This window comes from Coregonus lavaretus, assembly GCF_964263955.1.
Source record: "Coregonus lavaretus genome assembly, chromosome: 6".
NCBI lineage: Eukaryota > Metazoa > Chordata > Actinopteri > Salmoniformes > Salmonidae > Coregonus > Coregonus lavaretus.
Window position 1 is genome coordinate 31,185,217 of NC_139993.1, and position 25,195 is coordinate 31,210,411.

The window sequence follows — 25,195 nt, forward strand, 5'->3', positions numbered from 1 at the left end:
ACGGTGTTGGGCTGTAAGCACAACCCCCACCTGTGGACGTCGGGCCCTCATACCACCCTCATGGAGTCTGTTTCTGACCGTTTGAGCAGACACATGCACATTTGTGGCCTGCTGGAGGTCATTTTGCAGGGCTCTGGCAGTGCTCCTCCTGCTCCTCCTTGCACAAAGGCGGAGGTAGCGGTCCTGTTGCTGGGTTGTTGCCCTCCTACGGCCTCCTCCACGTCTCCTGATGTACTGGCCTGTCTCCTGGTAGCGCCTCCATGCTCTGGACACTACGCTGACAGACACAGCAAACCTTCTTGCCACAGCTCGCATTGATGTGCCATCCTGGATGAGCTGCACTACCTGAGCCACTTGTGTGGGTTGTAGACTCCGTCTCATGCTACCACTAGAGTGCAAGCACCGCCAGCATTCAAAAGTGACCAAAACATCAGCCAGGAAGCATAGGAACTGAGAAGTGGTCTGTGGTCACCACCTGCAAAACCAGTCCTTTATTGGGGGTGTCTTGCTAATTGCCTATAATTTCCACCTGTTGTCTATTCCATTTGCACAGCATGTGAAATGTATTGTCAATCAGTGTTGCTTCCTAAGTGGACAGTTTGATTTCACAGAAGTGTGATTGACTTGGAGTTACATTGTGTTGTTTAAGTGTTCCCTTTATTTTTTTGAGCAGTGTATATGAAAGTATTATCTGTAGCGTTGTACAGCTAAGCCAGAGTCATTATCTTTAGACCTAACTCAAATTTAAATATCTGTCTGTGTCATTATGATTTTGGATAATTATTTATGACACATTTAACTTATTTCATTTGAACAATTCTAGATGGCAAAACCCTAAGGGGAGAAGATGGGGAGAGAAAAGACAGATTGGATCCTGAAAAAGTGACCGCAATAACTGGTGAGTAGGTTTTTGTTCATTGATTGCAAATAGGCATTTAACAGTGTGCGGGTATTGTCATGATATACTGTATATATAAAAAAGAATATGATTTATAAATGACTCATGGCAGAAAGAATGGTGAATATTATTCCAGTCACTGACATGGCTTAAAGGGATACTGCGATATTTCAAGATTTAGGTTGCTTTTCTATTTACCCAGAGTCATACGAACTCATGGAAACCATTTTTATGTCTCTGCGTGCAGTTAGGAGATTATTGAAGTTAGCATTTTGTTAGCTTAGCGCAACAACTCGAAGTCTCCCACAGTAGCCAGCTCCTCTCAAAAACAGTGAAATAGACCTTCTAACTACTCCAAAGCTGGGTGGGTGGTCATTTATAGTCTTACAAAGCTTGACATAGTAATCAATACTTTATACATGTGTTAATTTGACTAATAATCATTAGAAACATGATTCTATCCACTTCCTCATTATTTGTCCCGTTGGCACACACAGATCGCAACATTGTATCTGTCTCATTATGGCGTCTGTAAGCACAGGGGCAGCGCCATTGAGACAGATGCAACGTTGCGATCTGCTGGCTACCGTACCAGGAGACTTCCAGCAATTGTGCTAAGCTAACGATATGCTAACTTCAATAATCTCCGAACTGCACGCAGAGACATAAAAATAGTATTGATGAGTTCATCGAAATCTCGCAGTATCTCTTTAAAACTGTATACCCCATAACAGGGTTAGGGTCAATTTCACTTTTTTACACCTTATAGTCAGATGGCTAACAGAAAAATGATATGGGTTAGGGGGGCAATTACAAAATGCAATGTTTGTGGCCAAGATCTCTCAAGTTAACAACTCTAAACCATGGATTACAGTTTCTACTTTCAGGGTAAGGAACCATATGATTGACTATAAGGTGTAAACATTTTTACAAACCCTTAATTTCATTTATAAATCAGTCATTGCAAATAGGGCATTAATGGTCAAGGATTTCTTATTACACTGAATCTGATAAGCTTTTCACATAAAGGTTCTTCAATTTAAAAAAAAGATATATACAGTTGAAGTCGGAAGTTTACATACACTTAGGTTGGAGTCATTAAAACTCGTTTTTCAACCACTCCACAAATTTCTTGTTAACAAACTATAGTTTTGGCAAGTCGGTTAGGACATCTACTTTGTGCATGACACAAGTAATTTTTCCAACAATTGTTTACAGACAGATTATTTAACTTATAGTTCACTGTATCACAATTCCAGTGGGTCAGAAGTTTACATACACTAAGTTGACTGTCCCTTTAAACAGCTTGGAAAATTCCAGAAAATGATGCCATGGCTTTAGAAGATTCTGATAGGCTAATTGACATAATTTGAGTCAATTGGAGGTGTACCTTCAAACTCAGTGCCTCTTTGCTTGACATCATGGGAAAATCTAAAGAAATCAGCCAAGACCTCAGAAAAAAATTTGTACACCTCCACAAGTCTGGTTCATCCTTGTGAGCAATTTCCAAAAGCCTGAAGGTACCACGTTCATCTGTACAAACAATAGTACGCAAGTATAAACACCATGGGACCACGCAGCTGTCATACCGCTCAGGAAGAAGACGCGTTCTGTCTCCTAGAGATGAACGTACTTTGGTGCGAAAAGTGCAAATCAATCCCAGAACAACAGCAAAGGTCCTTGTGAAGATGCTGGAGGAAACAGATACAAAAGTATCTATATCCACAGTAAAACGAGTACTATATCGACATAACCTGGAAGGCCGCTCAGCAAGGAAGAAGCCAGTGCACCAAAGCCGCCATAAAAAAGCCACACTACGGTTTGCAACTGCACATGGGGACAAAGATCGTACTTTTTGGAGAAATGTCCTCTGGTCTGATGAAACAAAAATATAACTGTTTGGCCATAATGACCATCGCTATGTTTGGAGGAAAAAGGAGGCGGCTTGCAAGCCGAAGAACACCATCCCAACCGTGAAGCACGGGGGTGGCAGCATCATGCTGTTGGGGTGCTTTGCTGCAGGAGGGACTGGTGCACTTCACAAAATAGATGGCATCATGAGGAAGGAAAAGTATGTGGATATATTGAAGCAACATCTCAAGACATCAGTCAGGAAGTTAAAGCTTGGTCGTCCAAGTGGACAATGACCCCAAGCATACTTCCAAAGTTGTGGCAAAATGGCTTAAGGACAACAAAGTCAAGGTATTGGAGTGGCCATCACAAAGCCCTGACCTCAATCCTATAGAAAATGTGTGGGCAGAACTGAAAAAAGTTGTGCGAGCAAGGAGGCCTACAAACCTGACTCAGTTACACCAGCTCTGTCAGGAGGAATGGGCCAAAATTCACCCAACTTATTGTGGGAAGCTTGTGGAAGGCTACCCGAAACGTTTGACCCAAGTTAAACAATTTAAAGGCAATGCTACCAAATACTAATTGAGTGTATGTAAACTTCTGACCCACTGGGAATGTGATGAAAGAAATAAAAGCTGAAATAAATAATTCTCTCTACTATTATTCTGACATTTCACATTCTTAAAATAAAGTGGTGATCCTAACTGACCTAAGACATGGAATGTTTACTAGGATTAAATGTCAGAAATTGTGAAAACTGAGTTTAAATGTATTTGGCTAAGGTGTATGTAAACTTCCGACTTCAACTGTATATCTTAATTTATGACCCCCAACCCATAACTGTTCTTTGTGCTCTTTATCTTCTATTTGTTGCTTTCCCCCCACAGATGCTGTCATGAATCACTTCCCGGGTGCAACAAAGGGACAAGTGGGAACAGTTTACAACAGTAAAATGGCTGAATTGAGAAGCGATGATGGAAAAAAATTATGAATAGGATTAAATTCAGTTTTTAGTGTTTTGTGTTGTTTGTTCTAATGTTTTATTACCATGACTACAAGTATCACTGAAATAATGCTGCCGTAACATATATGTTAACACATATTGTTAACATGTATTGTGACATATAAGGGACATGTACAGTATCTTCAGAAAGTATTCACACCCCTTTACTTTTTCCACATTTTATTGTGTTACAAAGTGGGATTTAACTGTCATTTTTGTCAACGATCTACAACATTTGTAAAAAAATAAAAAAAAAACATGAAAAAAGTCCCACTAATATATATTGATTAGAAAGTATAGACATGTTTCGCCTGCTTCGAGGAAAACAACACTGAGCCGACGACATGTGCACCCGCTGCTCACGAAGACTGCGGGCTCCCGATCTCTGTAGTCAACGTGAGTAGGACCTTCAAGCGTGTTAACCCTCACAAAGCTACCAGCCCAGACGGCATCCCAAGCCGCATTCTCTGAACATGCGCAGACCAGCTAGCTGGAGTGTTTACGAACATTTTCAACCTGTCACTATCCCAATCTGTCATCCCAACTTGCTTCAAGATGGCCAAGAGAAATACCTATGTGAGAATGGTGTTCATCAACTATTGCTCAGCTTTTAACACCAACTTGTCACCAAGGTCAGGGCCTTGGGTCTAATTTCCTCCCTGTGCGACTGGACTGTCCGACCACTGGTGGTGAGGGTAGGCAACAACACCTCTGCCACGCCGTGCACATCACTGAGGACCTGAAATGGTCTCAGCACACCAACACCGTGGTGAAGAAGGCACAACAGCGCCTCTACAACCTCAGGCGGCTGAACAAATGCGTCATGGCCCATACGACCCTCACAAACTTCTACAGATGCACCATTGAGAGCATTCTGTTGGGCTGCATCACTGCCTGGTCTGGCAACTGCACCACCCTCAACCGCATAGCTCTCCAGATGGTGTTGCATTCAGCACAACGCATCATCAGTGGCATGCTGCCTGCACTCCAGGACATTTACAGCACTCGGTGTCAAAGGAAGGCCAAGAAGATTATTAAGGACCTCAGTCACCTGAGCCATGGACTGTTTACTTGACGGAATCAGTACAGGTGCATCAGTGCCAAGATCGAGAGACAAAAAAACTGCTTCTATTACCAGGCCATCGGACTGTTGAACAGCCATCACTATCAGGTGATGCACACTCACTCACACAAAACACACACACACAAGCTATCACTCACACACCTCATACTCACAAACACGCACACACACATAGCCGACGCTGCTGTCCCATGTCATAGAGACATTGAACCACTGGACACATATACAGTATTTAAATACTGTATATCCCCGGCATAGGTCATTCTAATATTTCTACTACTGTACTTTGTATTTGGTTACACTGTTTATACACACCGCATATTTATTTATATACTGGATTCTTGACATATGTCACTATATATCTACTGCTGTACATATCATTCTTAGTATATCTTGTGTCCATTTTTCCGGTGTACATACCTGGTTTTAATGTCTATGGTACGTACGTATAGATTGCATTTTGATTACTGTTACAGTGCTATTTGGGTTGTTAATTGGATTCTTCCCAACGTTCTTGATTTCTTGTTTTTTTTGCTGTACTTTTTTACAAATATTTTTAATTATTTGGGTACTTGTTTGACATTTACCTGCATTGTTAGGAACTATTAACATAAGCATTTCGCTTCACCCGCTATAACATCTGCTAAACTGTGTATGTACGCGACCAATAAACTTTGATTTGATTTGTACCGGTACATTCCTTTAAAAGGAAGGGGTGGAAAGTCCCTCCAGCCGCTTTCACCAATCCAATACTTTTAAATGCATGAGGAGAAGTGAATAAGTGCACACTTCTGGGTGAAGGGTAGAAAATGGGAACACAACCTAGGGGAACTAGTCATCACCCTGGGGGTGAGTCCCTCTCTCTCCCATGACCTCCATGACAAAGTTCAACGCCTGTTTTCTGAGAGTAACTGCACTTGCAAGTATAGCTGCTGGACAGTGTTAAGAATTCAGTCCAATCAAAGTTTTGGAGAGGAGAAAAACACGTGGACACATCCTGCTCCTCTGAGGTTGTTTACATCTCTGCAGAAGAGACACCCTATGTGAGTGGAGTCCCCACTTCCGTTTTTCAGGGGGAACGGAAGTTAGGTTCCAAATACAGTATCCCTGAAAATACTGTATCCCTGAAAACTGGCAACATCCGCTTTCTGCCAACACCGCTAAGGGTGATGACACAGTAACTCTATTAACAAGGGTCTTGGTGTCACGATCGTCAGGGTAAGGAGTAGACCAAGGCGCAGCGTTGCAGGCAAACATACTCATTTATTAGCGAAACGTGATCAAAACAACAAAAGACGGTAACGTGACAGTACACGGTCTAACACAACAGACTAGAAACAAGATCCCACCAAGACTGGACCAAGCAGCAAGTCCAGGAGCCAGCGCCTGAGAGATCTCTAGCGGATCTCCTTCGCCTCCTCGACTGGGTCAAGCCATGTGAGGAAGAGAGGGGCTTGACGTGGAGGCAGAAGGGCGAAAGGCTGGCGAGAAGCATGGAGACCTGGTCCACGGGTAGGAGTGAAGCCCATACATTTTTTAGGGGGGGGCTAACGCCGTGGACGACGGGGCAGCAGGAGGCCGCCAGGTTACGGGAGTCACTGGTCACCAGGGGGAAGGAGGATGTAGAGGCACGGCGAGAAGTACTGGCGTGTGTTGCCAGTCCGGTCCGGCCTGTTCCTGATCCCCACGTAGGGCCAGTGGTGTGTGTTCCCAGTACGGTCCGGCCTGTTCCTGCCACTCGCACCAAGTCTACGGTGCGCGTCGCCAGCTCGGACCGGCCTGTTCCTGCTCCCCGCACCAAGTCTGTGGTGCGCGTCGCCAGCCCAGTCCGGCCCATTCCTGCTCCCCGCACCAAGTCAGTGGTGCGTTTCGTCAGCCCTGTCCGGCCCATTCCTGCTCCCCGCACCAAGTCAGTGGTGCGCTTCGTCAGCCCGGCACGGCCCGTTCCTGCTCCCCGCACCAAGTCAGTGGTGCGCTTCGTCAGCCCGGTCCGGCCCGCTCCTGCTTCCCGCACCAAGTCAGTGGTGTGTTTCGTCAGCCCGGCTCGGCCCGCTCCTGCTCCCCACACCAAGCCAGTGGTGTGCGTCGTCAGTCCGGCACGGCCCGTGCCTGTTCCACCGGTGGCTGGTCCGGCACTGGTCAGATGCTTCACGCCGGAGCTAGAGCAATCCGCTCCACCAGTGTGCAGTCCAGCTCCGGCCAGCGGGGCCAGACCGGACCAGGGGTACTTTGGGGGGTTGGAGAGGGAGCGGGGATCAGGCCCGGAGCCGGATCCGCCGCCTAAGCGGAGTGCCCACCCGGTCCCTCCCCTGTGGTATTTGGTGGGCGCGGTCGGAGTCCGCGCCTTTAGGGGGGGTACTGTCACGCCCTGGCTCTGGGGACTCTAATATGTTGAGCCAGGGTGTGTAAAGTCTGTGTTTTGTTCTAGGTTTCACTTTCTAGTATTGTTGTTCTATGTTGGCCAGTGTGGTTCTCAATCAGAGGCAACGTGATTCAGCTGTTGCTTGTTGTCTCTGATTGAGAACCATACTTTAGCAGCCTGTTTCCCCGCAGAGTTTGTGGGATCTTGTTTCTAGTCGGTATTGTTAACCGTGGACTTCACGAGTCGTGTTTTGTTAGTACTTTAATTAAATAAAGTCATGTTTGTTTCACACGCTGCGCCTTGGTCTACTCACTCTTACGACGATCGTGACACTTGGTTAGAGGCCCAGTGCAGACAAAAACTAGATGTTCTGTGTTTTATATATACACTGCTCAAAAGAATAAAGGGAACACTTAAACAACACATCCTAGATCTGAATGAATGAAATAATCTTATTAAATACTTTTTTCTTTGCATAGTTGAATGTGCTGACAACAAAATCACACAAAAATGATCAATGGAAATCAAATGTATCAACCCATGGAGGTCTGGATTTGGAGTCACCCTCAAAATTAAAGTGGAAAACCACACTACAGGCTGATCCAACTTTGGGTGACCTGGGCGCATTGGGCGACTGTGGCGGGCAGGTGAATTATGTTTTTTCTGCAAGGCGCTTCACGGAGGTGTGAATACATAATATAATAAAAAATATAATATGCCATTTAGCAGACGCTTTTATCCAAAGCGACTTACAGTCATGTGTGCATAAATTTTTACGTATGGGTGGTCCCGGGGAGTACATGGGTGTTTGTAATGTCTCCTTGGTAGTGGAATGTCCTTTGTGATGATTTGACTGGCAACGTGGGTGCTTTGCCTTTGCGACTACTGTAAACCACTTTAGAGAATCTCCGAATCTTATGGAACAAAGTCCTTCTCAGGAGGATGTAGATCCAAGGGTCAAGGATGGCGTTGACTGAGGCAATCCGAATAGCGATCAAATCTGCATGGGAACTCTCTGTCCATGTTATCTGGTTAGCCAATACACGTACCTACAGCAGAATAACAAGAGATGTTAGGCCTACTGCTTCCCTCTTAGATAAACTATACGAAAACATAATATTAAGACAAAATGTTTCTTACCACCAGCGGCGCTGAGCAACCTAAAACAACCACGGAGGTCACCATGAGCACCGTCATCATTTGCGCTTCCACACCGGAGGAAAGCACTTTCCAGCGCGCCCGTGTGCTCACTCTTGTAACTGGACTTAGGATTTTCCTGCGACGCATTATCAACAGAGTCCCACAAACTGCAAAGTTGAGTACCATCGTCATCAATATCAGTAAAAAACTCACACTCGCATATAAAAACGAATAGGTTGCAGGCAGTGGCTCATGAGCCCTCCAGTTGATGAAGCACCAGGTTTTGGAGGGCTGACAAATGCTTCCAGCCATGCCCATCACTGGGAGACAACAAAATACAATGTTGCTGAGATAAATGCAAAACAAGCACTTGCGTGCAAAATGTTGGTCAATTCCCCATCTTTGGTAAGTGTAAGGGCAGCATATCGCGAGGTAGCGCTCAGCAGACATTGTGCATATAATACTTAGCCCAGCCACTCCGAAGAACAGCAACAAAAATGAATGGAATTCACAAAGGTTATGGTCATATAACACATTTTCATCGAGGTAAGTGGCTATAGTGATTGGGCTGGCCAAACAAGTCCCAAGCAGATCTGTAACAGCCAAACTACAAACTAGGGCGAAGAACGCGGACGATTTGCGCTCCTGCTTAGATCCAGAAAGAGCGGCTATTGCTATTATATTTCCAACGACACCAACTGCAAACATTAATACAGGTACAGCCAACGCTTCAGCTGTCTTGTCAGGCAACGTGTGTGTAGAGGAATTACGTGTATCGTTCATGTTTCCAATCCAAAAGTAGGCTATCCAATGCACGCTATTTGTTCCTTTTTAGATAGCCGTTCTTTAGGCTACTTTATAAGTCCATTCAAATCCAAGCAGATATTGCGAAAGATGTTCCTCTTGTAAATTCCATGTTTCATGTTTGCTGTTGTTCAATAGCCTAAATTGTCCTCAACCTCGCCAAATGTCCAGTGGATGGAAAAACCTGAAAATGCTCTTGACTCACAGCAAGCTGGTCATATACCCAGCAGGACGTCTGTATTGATGTTAACGTCTCATCAGCAAAACCCAGATTGTAGATGGATGGTAAGAAAGAACACTGCATCCTTTTTATGGCCCATCATCACTAACAGTTGTCACTTGTCATCACCAGACTCGCCCAAAACGTGCGTAATCTCCGGTGCCCTTCTGGGTCAGTATTAATGAAGTTCTCGAGAAAAACCTTTAGGCTTACCCCCAACCAGCATCATGAGCTTGTTGAAATGTTTTACCAAAATTATGTGATTTAATTGTGATTTAATTTAGCTCATAAATAATTTATTGAAAGGATTTGTTCTCTTGGTTTTAACCATTCAAATGTCACAACTTCCAAATTGTGTAAATAGCTTGAAGTTAAATGAATAACTAACTATCCAATACAATAAAAAACTAATGAGTCTTATACAGTCAAGTCAGTGGTAAGACTCATCACTTAGCTTTGTCATGGTAGCTGCCCAGTAACATGAACACAGTTTATACAAAGTCTGAGTCTCAGCTGTGCACCTCAACCAAAGATGACTGTAAATGGTAGTGAAGTGACATCTATGATGGAAGGAGAGAACGTGCACTTATTGGATGACAAATTATGTTTATAGATGGGGCCCCATGACCAAGGGTGAATGTCTCAAACACTTCTTAAAAGACAGAACACAACACCTCTGAGAGGGATGACTTCACTGGCACACAACTGGCTTTGTTTTTAAAAAAAGCCCTCTCTTATATACAGTTTATATCAGCAATACACGAAGTTGGCAAGCCTTAGCACTCAAGTAGGCCTTTTGTAAACTGTTCACTCAAGTATTCGAAGCTGGGTCCCACACTGTGGGTCAAATCGTGTGGCTCCTAAACACCTGATCTATGCACCCAGTGGAATTCATAAACAGCCCAAACATTTTCAAATTCACCTCAGAACAACACTTTCTCCTTTAACTGGAAAAAAAAGACTTGTATGATGGAAACATTATGATTTTCTGTCTTTGGATTAATGTGTCCACTGTGACTCTCATTAAAATATGATTTTCTCCTAAAATACCCAGCTAGCACATAACGTTCTGAGAACCATATGTTTCTTAGAGCTTGGTGAGAGCGTAGTTGTCCTATGGTTATTTTGCATAGAACCTTCCCACAACTTTCTGGGAATGGTGCAGGTTAATTGCTTGGCTTTGGAACAAACATTCTCAACACATTTAAGGAACTTGACAAAAAAATGTTATTTTCTTGGTATCAAATCAAATCCAATTTTATTTGTCACATGCGCCCGATACAACAGGTGTAGGTAGACCTTGCCGTGAAATGCTTACTTATAAGCCCTTAACCAACAATGCTGAGTTTTTTTTTAAAGTAAGAAAATATTAGCAAAAATTACTTTTATTTTTTTATAACACAATAAAATAACAATAACGAGGCTATACCGGTAATTGAGGTAATATGAATATGTAGGTAGGGGTAAAGTGACTATGCATAGATAATAAACAGTGAGTAGCAGCAGCGTAAAAAAGGGGGTCAATGCAAATAGTCCAGGTAGCCATTTGATTAACTGTTTAACAGGGGGTAGAAGCTGTTAAGGAGCCTTTTGTACCTGGACTTGGTACTTCATTACTTTAACAGAGCATTTCCTAAAAGTTCAAACATGGTTACATTTAATTTCCATTTTGGTAATGTTCTATGAACGTTCTCCAACTGGTTTGACTTTGGGAATGTTCTCAGATAATTCAGAGAACTTTAGTTAATAATGTATTTCAGTCCTTCAGCATAACGTTTCCTACAGGTTTCCTAATGGTTCATTTAAAGTCATGTTCTCAAATAGTTCAGAGAACAATATGAAAATTTTCCTTAAAAACCACAAGAAAACTTTAGTAACATTCTAAAAATGTTATAAAAAAACATACGTTCTGTTTTCAGGACTTTAAAGGCCCAGTGCAGTCAAAAACGTGATTTTCCTGTATTTTATATATATATTGACACACTATGAGGTTGGAATAATACTGTGAAATTGTGAAAATTATGATAATGGACTTTTAGTGTGAGAGCTGTTTGAAAAGACCGCCTGAAATTTCTGCCTGTTTTGGTGGGAAGGAGTTTGGCCTTCCATGGTGACATCACAATGCAGTAAATTAGTTAATAGACCAATAAGAAATAGTTCCAAACCTCTCTGCCAATAACAGCTAATTTTCAGTTTTCCCCTCCCCACTCAAACGACAGTCCTAGCTAAATTCTTGCTTGAGAAATTGATCTTTGCTAAGAAGCTATTTTTGTTTATTTTTGTTTGAAAACAATCACAGTAAGGTACTTAATTGTTACCCAGAAATGATTTGATATTAAGAGAAAAATGCTACATTGGACCTTTAAGAAAGGTATACATAAAAAACACAAGAAAACTTTAGTAACATTCAGAGACCATTTTAAGAATGTTATAAAAATATATATACAGTGCCTTCAGAAAGTATTCACACCCCTTGACTTTTTCCACATAATGTTGTGTTACAGCCTATATTTAAAATTGATTAAATTGAGATTGTGTGTCATGTCTAGAGTCAATAAGTATTCAACCCCTTTGTTATGGCAAGCCTAATTAAGTTCAGCAGTAAAAATGTGCTTAAAAAGTCACATAATAAGTTGCATGGACTCACTCTGTGTGCAATAATAGTGTTTAACATGATTTTTTTGAATGACTACCTCATCTCTGTACCCCACACATACAATTACTATATCTTTAAGGTCCCTCAGTCGAGCAGTGAATTTCAAACACAGATTCAACCACAAAGACCAGGGAGGTTTTCCAATGCTTCGCAAAGAAGTGCCCCTATTGGTAGATGGGTAAAAATATAAAAAGCAGACACTGAGTATCCCCTTGAGCATGGTGAAGTTATTAATTACACTTTGGATGGTGTATAAAAACACCCAGTCACTACAAAGATACAGGCGTCCTTCCTAACTCAATTGCCGGAGAGGAAGGAAACCCCTCAGGTATTTCACCATGAGGCCAATGGTGACTTTAAAACAGTTGCACAGTTTAATGGCTGTGATAGGAGAAAACTGAGAATGGATCAACAACATTGTAGTTACTCTGCAATACTAACCTAAATGACAAAGTGAAAAGAAGGAAGCCTGTACAGCCTGTACTAAAGTAAAACTGCAAAAATGTGGCAAAAAACTAACTTTATGTCCTGAATACAAAGAGTTATGTTTGGGACAAATCCAACATAACACATCACTGAGTACCACTCTTCATATTTTCGAGAATGGTGGTGGCTGCATCATGTTATGGATACTGTATGCTTATCATTGGCAAGGACAAGGACGTTTTTTAAATAAAAAGAAATGGAATAGAGCAAAGCACAGCCAAAATCCTAGAGGAAAACCTGGTTCAGTCTGCTTCCCAACAAACAATGGGAGACAAATTCAATAACCTAAAAAACACAAGGCCAAATATACACTGGAGTAGCTTACGAAGAAGACATTGAATCTTCCTAAGTGGCCTAGTTACAGTTTTGACTTAGGGTGCGTTTGTAAATTCACTCTGGCTATCTACTCCGATTTCAGAGTACTCTCATCTGTGTGCCAGAGCGCAGAATAACTGATGAATTTATGAACGCTCAACACCCGTTGAATATGGCCGGTGTCAGTAAACGTTGGCAAAAAAGCGTAATTAAATTGTTGCCAGCAGCACAGTTACAGTCACCAACGCTCTGGATAACATGAAAACAGCCTAACCAGCTCTGCTATGGTGAGTAAAATGGTCAGAGTGAAGTGTTCTCTCATTTGTGTCTGGAAGTAGCTAGAAAGCTAGTCAGCTTGGGTGCTTGACTGCCGTTGTGAGGTCAGAACGCTCGGATCAACCCTACTCCTCGGCCAGAGCGTCCAGTGTGCGCTCTGAACGCTCAGAGAGTGAAACACTCTGAATTTACTAACGGACAATCTGACAGCACTCTGAATTTACGAACGCCCAGAGCGCACTCTAGCACTCCAGATTGAATTAACGAACACACCCTTAAATCGGCTTGAAAATCTATGGCAAGACTTGAAAATGGCTGTCTAGCAATGATCAACTACCAACTTGACAGAGCTTGAAGAATTTTTAAAAGAATAATGTGAAAATATTGTAAAAGATGTTTCTGTATTTTATTTAAATAAATTAGCAACATTTTCTAAAAATATGTTTTCACTTTGTCATTATTGGGTAATGTGTGAAAAAAATCAATTTAATCCATCTTGAATTCAGGCTGTAACACAACAAAATGTGGAATAAGTCAAGGGGTATGAATACTTTCTGAAGGCACTGTACATTCCGTTCTCAGCATCAACAAAACTCTCTATCCTCTATCTTGTTAAATGTGTTCAGGTGTTGGCCGCACAGACTAATTGGCCACACCCGAGCTTAATGAGTGCTTGTTTCCTTTGAAAATGGGGTCCGTTTGAATAGACTAAAACAAACAGTTTTGTTTTTGTAAAAAAACACTAGCTCCATGCTGGTTGTGCAGTGGACTAATTCCATGCCTAGAGAACAGAAGATTATTGATTTGAATCTAATTGACGCTGTGTCACACTAAAAAAGAAATGTGCTTGAAGTTCATAAAAGTTAACCCAAAATAAGCTAGCAGTGCTATTAAAAGTCTTATTGAAAAATTCAGTGACGTTTTAAGGAAGTTTAATTTAATTTCAGTTCTCAGAGGATTAATAAAACCTCCTAAGAAAACTTTCAAGGAACCATAGTAAAATATTCTCAGAACCTCCCTGCAACCTAAAAATAAACGTTCCCAGAACAGGCAAAAAAAAAAGGTTCAGTTTTACTGGTCAGGAAACGTATGGCTTCATTCCCACAAGGAACAAAATGTGCAACCCTAATATTGATACTAGAGCCAAGTACCACAACATGTCTTGTCATTGGTTTTTGACATTTCCTGGGGCTTCCCATATCACAAGCATGTAGTTCAAGAGTTCAATCCACTCTGTTTACTTAACCCATATTATGTTTACTTAACTGCTATACATCATAATTATGTGTGAAATAATGGGGAAGAAGACTTGAAGAATGATTTCTTTGAAGTCGGCCGGCCAGGAAAATTATGTTGTAGTCTCTCCACTAGCTTGACTTACAGTAATACTTCCTGCGTAGCACCCTTCACTTGCCACAGACATGCTCTCCATCTCCTATTAGGTATAACGCTATGAAGGAGGTTATGCGTATTGAAATGGTTCAAATATTTATCCTAATGTCATTCATTGACATTATTGTTGTAAAGCAAGCCTCTACAGTTCTTTTAAAAAGATTATCGTAAATGTAAATATATTTTCAAAGTTTGTATTATATAGACATAAGCTAGGCTACTGATAATTTGCCAGTCTTTCATTTTATACAGTTGAAGTCGGAAGTTTACATACACTTAGGTTGGAGTCATTAAAACTTGTTTTTCAACCACTCCACAAATTTCTTGTTAACAAACTATAGTTTTGGCAAGTCGGTTAGGACATCTACTTTGTGCATGACACAAGTAATTTTTCCAACAACTGTTTACAAACAGATTATTTAACTTATAATTCACTAAATCACAATTCCAGTGGGTCAGAAGTTCACATACACGAAGTTGACTCTGCCTTTAAACAGCTTGTAAAATTCCAGAAAATTATGTCATGGCTTTAGAAGCTTCTGATAGGCTAATTGACATAATTTGAGTCAATTGGAGGTGTACCTGTGGATGTATTTCAAGGCCTACCTTCAAAATCAGTGCCTCTTTGCTTGATACCATGGGAAAATCACAAGAAATCAGCCAAGACCTCAGAAAAATATTGTAGACCTCCACAAGTCTGGCTCATCCTTGGGAGCAATTTCCAAATGCCTGAAGGTACCACGTTCATCTCTACAAACAATAGTGCGCAAGTATAAACACCATGGGAACACGCAGCAGTCATACTGCTCAGGAAGGAGACGCATTCTGTCTCCTAGAGATGAACGTACTTTGGTGCGAAAAGTGCAAATCAATCCCAGAAAAACAGCAAAGGACCTTGTGAAGATGCTGGAGGAAACAGGTACAAAAGTATCTATATCCACAGTAAAACGAGTCCTATATCGACATAACCTGAAAGGCCGCTCAGCAAGGAAGAAGCCACTGCTCCAAAACCTGCCATAAAATGCCAGACTACGGTTTGCAACTGCACATGGGGACAAAGATCGTACTTTTTGAAGAAATGTCCTCTGGTCTGATGAAACAAAAATATAACTGTTTGGCCATAATCACCATCATTATGTTTGGAGGATAAAGGGGGTCGCTTGCAAGCCGAAGAACACCATCCCAACCGTGAAGCACGGGAGTGGCAGCATCATGCTGTGGGGGTGCTTTGCTGCAGGAGGGACTGGTGAACTTCACAAAATTGATGGAATCATGAGGAAGGAAAATTATGCGGATATATTGAAGCAACATCTCAAGACATCGGTCAGGAAGTTAAAGCTTGTTCGCAAATGGGTCTTCCAAATGGACAATGACCCCAAGCATACTTCCAAAGTTGTGGCAAAATGGCTTAAGGACAACAAAGTCAAGGTATTGGAGTGGCCATCACAAAGCCCTGACCTCAATCCTATAGAAAATATGTGGGCAGAACTGAAAAAGCGTGTGCGAGCAAGGAGGCCTACAAACCTGACTCAGTTACCCCAGCTCTGTCTGGAGGAATGGGCCAAAATTCACCCAATTTATTGTGGGAAGCTTGTGGGAGGCTACCCGAAATGTTTGACCCAAGTTAAACAATTTAAAGACAATGCTACCAAGTACTAATTGAGTGTATGTAAACTTCTGACCCACTGGGAATGTGATGAAAGGAATAAAAGCTGAAATAAATCATTCTCTCTACTATTAGTCTGACATTTCACATTCTTAAAATAAAGTGGTGATCCTAACTGACCTAAGACAGGGAATTTTAACTAGGATTAAATGTCAGGAATTGTGAAAAACTGAGTTTAAATGTATTTGGCTAAGGTGTATGTAAACATCCGACTTCAACTGTATATGTGTCATGTAAATTTCCTCAGTGCACTGTAAACTCTTGGCCTTGTTATTTTACATTTTAGTTATTTAGCAGACGCTCTTATACAGAGCGACTTACAGGAGCAATTAGGGTTAAGTGCCTTGCTCAAGGGCACATCAACAGATTTTTCACCTAGTCGGCTCGGGGTTCCACAGGGATGCTGTTCTTAATGTTTTGTACACGCATTGTATAGTCATACTACATGTAGGGCTACGTGTCTTTTGTTTACGGTTGCTCTACAGATCAGATTGTTTCGTCTGAGTGGTATTTACTCTATGTATACCAGTATGGCATGGTGTTCAGTTTAGTACTTAAAATTAACCATTTGCATGCCATTTCATGTTCTTTGTCAGATTGATAATATTGTATTCTGTATAGGTCTCCCTAGAAGAGTTTGCATGCTCTGATACTGACCATTGCACTGTTTGGACTCATAACCTTCCTAACTGTAACCATACCCCTAACCTGATGCCCAACCATAACATGAGTTAAGACCGGACAGTAGATTTTCGTGTTCATACATTTGCACAATAAAGCCAATTTTAAGATGTCACCACCACTTGAAATTGATACAGTGCATTTGGAAAGTGTTCAGACCCCTTGACTTTTTCCACATTTAGTTACGTTACAGCCTTATTCTAAAATTGATTTTTAATTCAATCAATTTTAGAATAAGGCTTTTACGTTACAAAATGTGGAAAAAGTCAAGGGGTCTGAATACTTTCCGAAGGCACTGTAAATGCTGTATACTCTGTGTATGAGTAGTATGGGAGATGGGCTTCATTATTCCAGTGTGTTTTTGAGCTGACCACCTGACATTTTCATTCTATTTAATATGTGGTAAGACTAGCTTAGCATTGCTACACCAGTTTAGCCCTTATTACCTTTTGATTGTTACTTCTTTCATTACTGATATCAATATCACCTGAGAGATTATGCTGTTGGTGGGAATTACAGCAACTCCATTGAAGAGTATTTTATTGCAATGCAAGCAGATGTTAATATATCACCAGTGAGGCATCTTTCTGACCTTTGGCTCCAAGACATTTCACACAGCTTTGAGGCTCGAGTCGAGCCAAAGAGTAGAAAGGAGCAAGATCCTTAGCAGGTGAGATGTGTGTCTTTCTCAAGGCTTGGACAGGGAGAAAGAGATTTACATTGTTACATGACTAATGAAAGGTTTTGTCTCTAATGAGGTTTGTTGAAACAATCCTTCATGTATGTTTTTATTGCAAATGTTCTATTGACTTATAAGTACAACTATCTACTTTCAGCATTTACCTAGACTGAATTAATTTGCCCAATCTCTACTTTTTTGGCAATGTGCAGGTTTTGTTCTGAAAATGTGAATACCCCAATGCACCTAGTATAATGTGTAGCCTTCCACTGAATTACATATGATGTGTTTTTGAAGCAGATTGAGCTTCTCTCGTAATATCTCTATCCCCCATTAAATTCGTAAATATTTGCAAGCAGCACATCATTATGGAGACAGACCAAGAGGCTTGCAAGGCAGCTGTGAGTTGTCCAGCTCCAAGCCAAGGAGCCGTCAAGACTGGCTGGCTGTCCTCCAACAAGAGAGGTAAGGGACTGTGTCCATTCTAAGTATCATGGGTCCCATCTACCACCGCTGAAATTAATCTAGTTTCTAGTTTCTTCTAGAAAGTAATTTACCAGAGTAAATAGATGTTACGTTTTTTTCTGAAATGTATTTTTCCAGTTAGCATGCATAGTATTATTGAATATTACGTAATACTACTTGAATGCTTTACAAACAAGTAGGGTATTTACAAGAGGCTGATAGATGGCTCTTTAGATTAATAAACTGATAAATTACTGGTCTTTGAGGGTCCCTTTCCGGGACACAGAGTTAAGATTAGTCCTGAACTAAGTGGAGATTCTAAACTGTGTCCGGCAAACTGGCCCTGAATGTTTTAAAATCAACATAGATCTCGTTAGGTGTTTCTGAATACAGAAAAAGTTGTTTAGGCAAACACACATGACTAGGAGAATCTTAGCCAAAATGTAAACCTAAATGTTGCATTTACTACATTGTTTGTTATTCATAAACCTCAAAAATATGTTAAAAATTAACCAATAAGAGCAAAGTTATTTTTATAGAACTGTATAACTTTTGATGAGTTAGAATTTTGTGCTGCCATAAAAAGCAAATTGGATCATTCTCACAAATAAACGCTCAAGAAATGTGTACTAGACAGTTCTATGCAACCAATGTTTTTAAGAATCCTCAAGACTTAGTAGAATATGGTACAATATTTTCAACATTGTAACCAGACCCTCCATTGTCTACCAGTAAGCATCATCAAATGGATGCAGTAACAGGGCTTGCAAGTGTTACATAATTTCATTAAAGCTGTTGTTGCAACCTGGACTCAGGGGTAGACGTAACATAGTAAACAAAAATCTGGGAGATGCGAATTAGTATTATATGTTATGTTTGGTATGGTATGTATTAATTTGTGGATGTCCATCATCCATTTTGTATTATATGTTACAAATTACAAATCGTATGATATGTTATGAATTGCAATTTGTACAATATGTTACAAATTTGCAATTCGTACAATATGTTATGAATTCCAATTTGTTGTGGCTAATGTTAGGTGGCTAACGCTAATGTTAGCTAGGTGGCTAACGTTAGATAGGCTAGTGTTTAGGGGTTAAGGTTAGGTTTAAGTTTAAGTTTAGGGTTAAGGTTATGGTTAGGAGTTAGGTTAAAAGGTTACATTTAGGGAAGGGTTAGCTAAAATGCTATGTAGTTTCAAAGTAGCTAAAAAGTAGTAAGTAGTTGCAAAGTTGCTAATTGGCTAAAATGCTGAAGTTGTCTGTGATGAGATTCGAACACACAACCTTTGGGTTGCAGCAACCCAGTTGCTAGACTTTCGAGTTATACGTCCACCCATCAACCCTGACCAACCACCCTACTTTCATTTTTGCCTTAAGTAACATTCTGCTTATGTAACCATACTAAACGTAACATATCACACTCATTTGAGTGTCCCGGATTGTTGTTTACTATGTTATGTCTAGTCTATGAGACCAGGCTGGTTAAAAATCCCACCTTTGTCACAAATACACTCTCTCTCACACCCATAAACAGGCAATTGCCATTCCAGGAAGCTTGACAATAAAACATTGACTACTAGGCTACTAGGATAGTCAGGAGCTCTCTGTTGGATGAGCCAAATGCTGCCTCAGCATCAGCATAGACCTCTATAGTACTCACTGTCTGTGGGCGCAATCTGACTGACTCATGTTGTGGTGAGTTAAATTCACTGACCCTGTGGTAAATTCCACTGTCTTCCCTGTTATGCCTCATTTCCTCCCTCATGTTCTCAGGCCCCCCAGTGGCCAAGCCGCCATCTGATGGGACCTCTCGTTTCCAAGGGGACGGGGTTCGCTATAAGGCCAAGCTGATTGGCTTGGACTACGTCCCAGCGGCCCAGGGAGACAAGATGTGTTTTGACTCCATGATGAAACTCAAGGTAGAGCCGCCTGTGGGAAAGAGTCCACTCTAATACTTACTGTACATTGCCATTTCTTGAAAGTAATGTTATCTTACTGTCACGATCGTCTAAAGGAGCGGACCAATACGCAGCGCGTGGAGTGAACATGATGACTTTATTAAATAAAGCACAACACGAGAAAACAAAACAAATGACGATACGTGAAGTCCTCTGACACCGACAGAAACATAGAAACACTGCAACAACAGGAACAATGGAACAAAAACCCACCAAAACAAAGGAGAAAACACACAGAATATATATGGCTCCCAATCAGAGATAACGAGCCGACAGCTGACACTCGTTACCTCTGATTGGGAGTCATATGACTAAACAAGCACAAAACCCAAACATAGAAATGAAACAACTAGATCCCCAACATAGAAATACCCTCAAACAAACGAAAATGAACAACCCTGGCTCAAATATCAAAGTCTATGGAGCCAGAGTGTCACAGTACCCCCCCCTAAAGGTGCGAACTCCGGGCGCACCAACATCAGGACTAGGGGAGGGTCTGGGTGGGCGTCTGTCCACGGTGGCGGCTCTGGCCCCGGTCGTGATCCCCACCCCACCACAGTCACAACCTGCTTCGGTAGCCTCCTCCCAATGACCACCCTCCAACTAACCCCACCTGGACTAAGGGGCAACACCGGACTAAGGGGCAGCATCGGCCTAAGGGGCAGCACCGGGATAAGGGGCAGCACCGGGATAAGGGGCAGCACCGGGACAAGGGGCAGCACCGGGCTAAGGGGCAGCACCGGACTAAGGGGCAGCACCGGACTACGGGGCAGTACCGGACTAAGGGGCAGTACCGGACTAAGGGGCAGTACCAGGCTAAGGGACAGCACCAGGATAAGGGACAGCACCAGGATAAGGAGCAACACCGAGCTAAGGGGCAGCACCTGACTAAATGGCGGATCCTGGCTGGCTGGCTCTGGCGGATCCTGGCTGGCTGGCGGATCCTGGCTGGACGGCTCTGACGGATCCCGGCTGGACGGCTCTGGCGGATCCCGGCTGGACGGCTCTGGCGGATCCTGGCTGGACGGCTCTGGCGGATCCTGGCTGGACGGCTCATGGCTGGCTGACGGATCTGGCTGCTCATGGCTGGCTAACGGATCTGGCTGCTCATGGCTGGCTGACGGATCTGGCTGCTCATGGCTGGCTGACGGATCTGGCTGCTCATGGCTGGCTGACAGATCTGGCTGCTCATGGCTGGCTGACGGATCTGGCTGCTCATGGCTGGCTGACGGATCTGGCTGCTCATGGCTGGCTGACAGATCTTGCTGCTCATGGCCGACTGACGGATCTGGCTGATCCTGTCTGGCGGAAGGCTCTGGCTGATCCTGTCTGGCAGAAGGCTCTGGCTGATCCTGTCTGGCAGAAGGCTCTGGCTGATCCTGTCTGGCAGAAGGCTCTGGCTGATCCTGTCTGGCGGAAGGCTCTGGCTGATCCTGTCTGGCGGAAGGCTCTAGCGGCTCCGGTCTGGCGGACGGCTCTGATGGCTCATGGCAGACGGGCGGCTTTGCAGGCTTTGGGCAGACGGGCAGTTCAGGCCCCGTTGGGCAGACGGCAGACTCTGGCCGTCTGAGGCGCATCGTAGGCCTGGTGCGTGGTGCCGGAACAGGAGGTACCGGGCTGAGGACACGCATCTCAGGGCTAGTGCGGGGAGAAGCAACAGGGCATGCTGGACCCTGGGGACGCACCGTAGGCCTGATGCGTGGTGCCGGAACTGGAGGTACCGGGCTGAGGACACGCATCTCAGGGCTAGTGCGGGAAGCAGCAACAGGGCATGCTTGGCCCTGGGGATGCACCGCAGGCCTGATGCGTGGTGCCGGAACTGGAGGTACCGGGCTGAGGACACGCATCTCAGGGCTAGTGCGGGGAGTCGGAACAGGGCATGCTGGACCCTGGGGACTCCCATAACGCCTAGTGCGGGGAGCCGGAACAGGGCATGCTGGACCCTGGGGACTCACCTCACGCCTAGTGCGGAGAGCAGGAACAGGCCGGGCTGGGCTGGCGACGCGCACCGTATCCCTGGTGCGAGTGGCCGGAACAGGCCGGGCCGGGCTGGCGAAGCGCACCGTATCCCTGGTGCGTGGAGTAGGAACAGGCCGGGCTGGGCTGGCGAAGCGCACCGTATCCCTGGTGCGTGGAGTAGGAACAGGCCGGGCTGAGCTGGCGACGCGCACCGTATCCCTGGTGCGAGTGGCCGGAACAGGCCGGGCCGGGCTGGCGACGCGCACCGCATCCCTGGTGCGAGTGGCCGGAATAGGCCGGACCGGACTGGCGTAGCACACCGTGGACCTGGTGCTTGGAGTAGGAACAGGCCGGTCCGTACCGGGAACACACACCACTGGCCTCAACCGAGGATCAGGAACGGGCCGGACCGGACTGGCAACACACATCAGTCCTTCACGCCGTGCCACACACACTTCCCTCCTTCCACTCGCCAATGGCTCCCGTACTCCGTTAGCCTTCTCTCCTTTTCTCCCTGTGGCAGCCTCCTGCTGCCCAGCTGCCCAAGCCATGTGCCCCCCCAAAAAAATTTCTTGGGGTTGCCTCTCGTCCTTCCGACGAAAAACCTGCTGCCGCCGTTGCTCCTCTCGTCGTCGCCTCTCCACCGTCTCGCTCCATGGTCGGCGATCCATACCGTCCAGGATCTCCTCCCAAGTCCAGGACCCTTTACCGTCCAACAGTTCCTCCCATGTCCAGACCCTTTGCTCCTGGACGCGCTGCTTGGTCCTTTTATGGTGGGTTATTCTGTCACGATCGTCTAAAGGAGCGGACCAATACGCAGCGCGTGGAGTGAACATGATGACTTTATTAAATAAAGCACAACAAGAGAAAACAAAACAAATGACGATACGTGAAGTCCTCTGACACCGACAGAAACATAGAAACACTGGAACAACAGGAACAATGGAACAAAAACCCACCAAAACAAAGGAGAAAACACACAGAATATATATGGCTCCCAATCAGAGATAACGAGCCGACAGCTGACACTCGTTACCTCCGATTGGGAGTCATATGACTAAACAAGCACAAAACCCAAACATAGAAATGAAACAACTAGATCCCCAACATAGAAATACCCTCAAACAAACGAAAATGAACAACCCTGTTGGAGCCAGAGTGTCACACTTACATGTGTCATCAATCACTAGAAAGAGGAAGTTGTGTGGTCAGTCAGTGGCAGGGATGATATGAGAAAACTATGTCCTGTTCGTTTCCAAAAATATCTTCTCATGTCATCATTTGGAATGTATCATTCATCATGCGAGTAAGACGAATACAGCAAGCTTGTGATTAGTCAGAAACACAGTTTCAATGTAGAAAAGACTGATTGAAGCTGCATGTGTGTTTTTATTTTATTTTATTAGGATAACCATTAGCTGACGCCAATAGCGACAGCTAGTCTTCCTGGGGTCTGACACATAACGAAAAAGACATCACAGACAAAAACACTTGACAATTTACATACATTTTAAAACATTCACATAGACATTAAAGACTATATATATATATATATATAGATATATATATATATATATATATAAATATATATATATATATATATATATATATATATAGTACCAGTCAAAAGTTTGGACACACCTACTCATTCAAGGGTTTTTCTTTATTTTTACATTGTAGAATAATAGTGAAGACATCAAAACTATGAAATAACACATATGGAATCATGTAGTAACCAAAAAAGTGTTAAACAAATATATTTTATATTTGACATTCTTCAAATAGGCACCCTTTGCCTTGATGACAGCTTTGCACACTCTTGGCATTCTCTCAACCAGCTTCACCTGGAATGCTTTTCCAACAGTCTTGAAGGAGTTCCCACATATGCTGAGCACTTCTTGGCTGCTTTTCCTTCACTCTGCCATCCGAGTCATCCCAAACCATCTCAATTGGGTTGAGGTCGGGGATTGTGGAGGCCAGGTCATCTGATGCAGCACTCCATCACTCTCCTTCTTGGTCAAATAGCCCATACACAGCCTGGAGGTGTGTTGTGTCATTGTCCTGTTGAAAAACAAATGATAGTCCCACTAAGACCAAACCAGATGGGATGGCGTATCGCTGAAGAATGCTGTGGTAGCCATGCTGGTTAAGTGTGCCTTGATTTCTAAATAACTCACAGACAGTGTCACCAGCAAAGCACCCCCACACCATAACACCTCCTCCTCCATGCTTTACAGTGGGAACTACACATGCTGAGATAATCAATTCACCCACACCGCGTCTCACAAATCTCCAATTTGGACTCCAGACCAAAGGACACATTTCCACCGGTCTAATGTCCATTGCTCATGTTTCTTGGCCCAAGCAGGTCACTTCTTATTATTGGTGTCCTTTAGTAGTGGTTTCTTTGCAGCAATTCAACCATGGAGGCCTGATTCACACAGTCTACTCTGAACAGTTGATGTTGAGATGTGTCTGTTACTTGAACTCTGTGAAGCATTTACTTGGGCTGCAATTTCTGAGGCTGGTAACTCTAATAAACTTATCCTCTGCAGCAGAGGTAATCATAGTGCTTGATGGTTTTTGTGACTGCACTTAAAGAAACTTTCAAAGTTCTGGACATTTTCCGTATTGACTGACCTTCATGTATTAAAGTAATGATGGACTGTTGTTTCTCTTTGCTTATTTGAGCTGTTCTTGCTCTAATATGGACTGAGTCTTTTACCAAATAGGGCTATCTTCACAACTGATTGGCTCAAATGCGTTAAGAAGGAAATAAATTCCACAAATTAACTTTTAAGAAGGCACACCTGTTCATTGAAATGCATTCCAGGTGACTACCTCATGAAGATGGTTGAGAGAATGCCAAGAGTGTGCAATCCTGTCATCAAGACAAAGGGTGGCTATTTGAAGAATCTCAAATATAAAATATATTTTGATTTGTTTAACACCTTTTTGGTAACTACATGATTCCATATGTGTTATTTCATATTTTTTATGTCTTCACTATTATTCTACAATGTAAAAAATTGTAAAAATAAAGACAAATAAAGAAAAACCCTTGAATCAGTAGCTGTGTCCAAACTTTGGACTGGTAGTGTATATAAATACAACTATAGGCACACAAATATACATTCACATTTTTCTAAATTGTGTGTGTGTTTGTGTTTGCGTTTGCGTGTGAACACAGGGCCAGGAGGTGGCAGGCAGGAACCAGGGACGACACAAGCAAAGGGTTTGGCTGAAGGTGTCCATTACTGGTGTGAAAATCTTAGATGAGAGGACTGGGGTAAGTCAG

The 25,195-nt window shown here is 43.1% G+C and overlaps 1 protein-coding gene across 1 annotated transcript; it reads right to left on the bottom strand.

Moving 5' to 3' along the window:
- Window positions 1–7,968: 7,968 nt before the first annotated feature.
- LOC311130726 (prostaglandin E2 receptor EP4 subtype-like) lies at window positions 7,969–9,118 on the bottom strand (the record flags this gene model as incomplete). The annotated part of the gene is made up of 2 exons (XM_084163515.1): window positions 7,969–8,244; window positions 8,336–9,118. 2 exons carry the CDS (start codon window positions 9,116–9,118, stop codon window positions 7,969–7,971), a joined length of 1,059 nt encoding a protein of 352 aa, XP_084019641.1.
- Window positions 9,119–25,195: the final 16,077 nt, after the last annotated feature.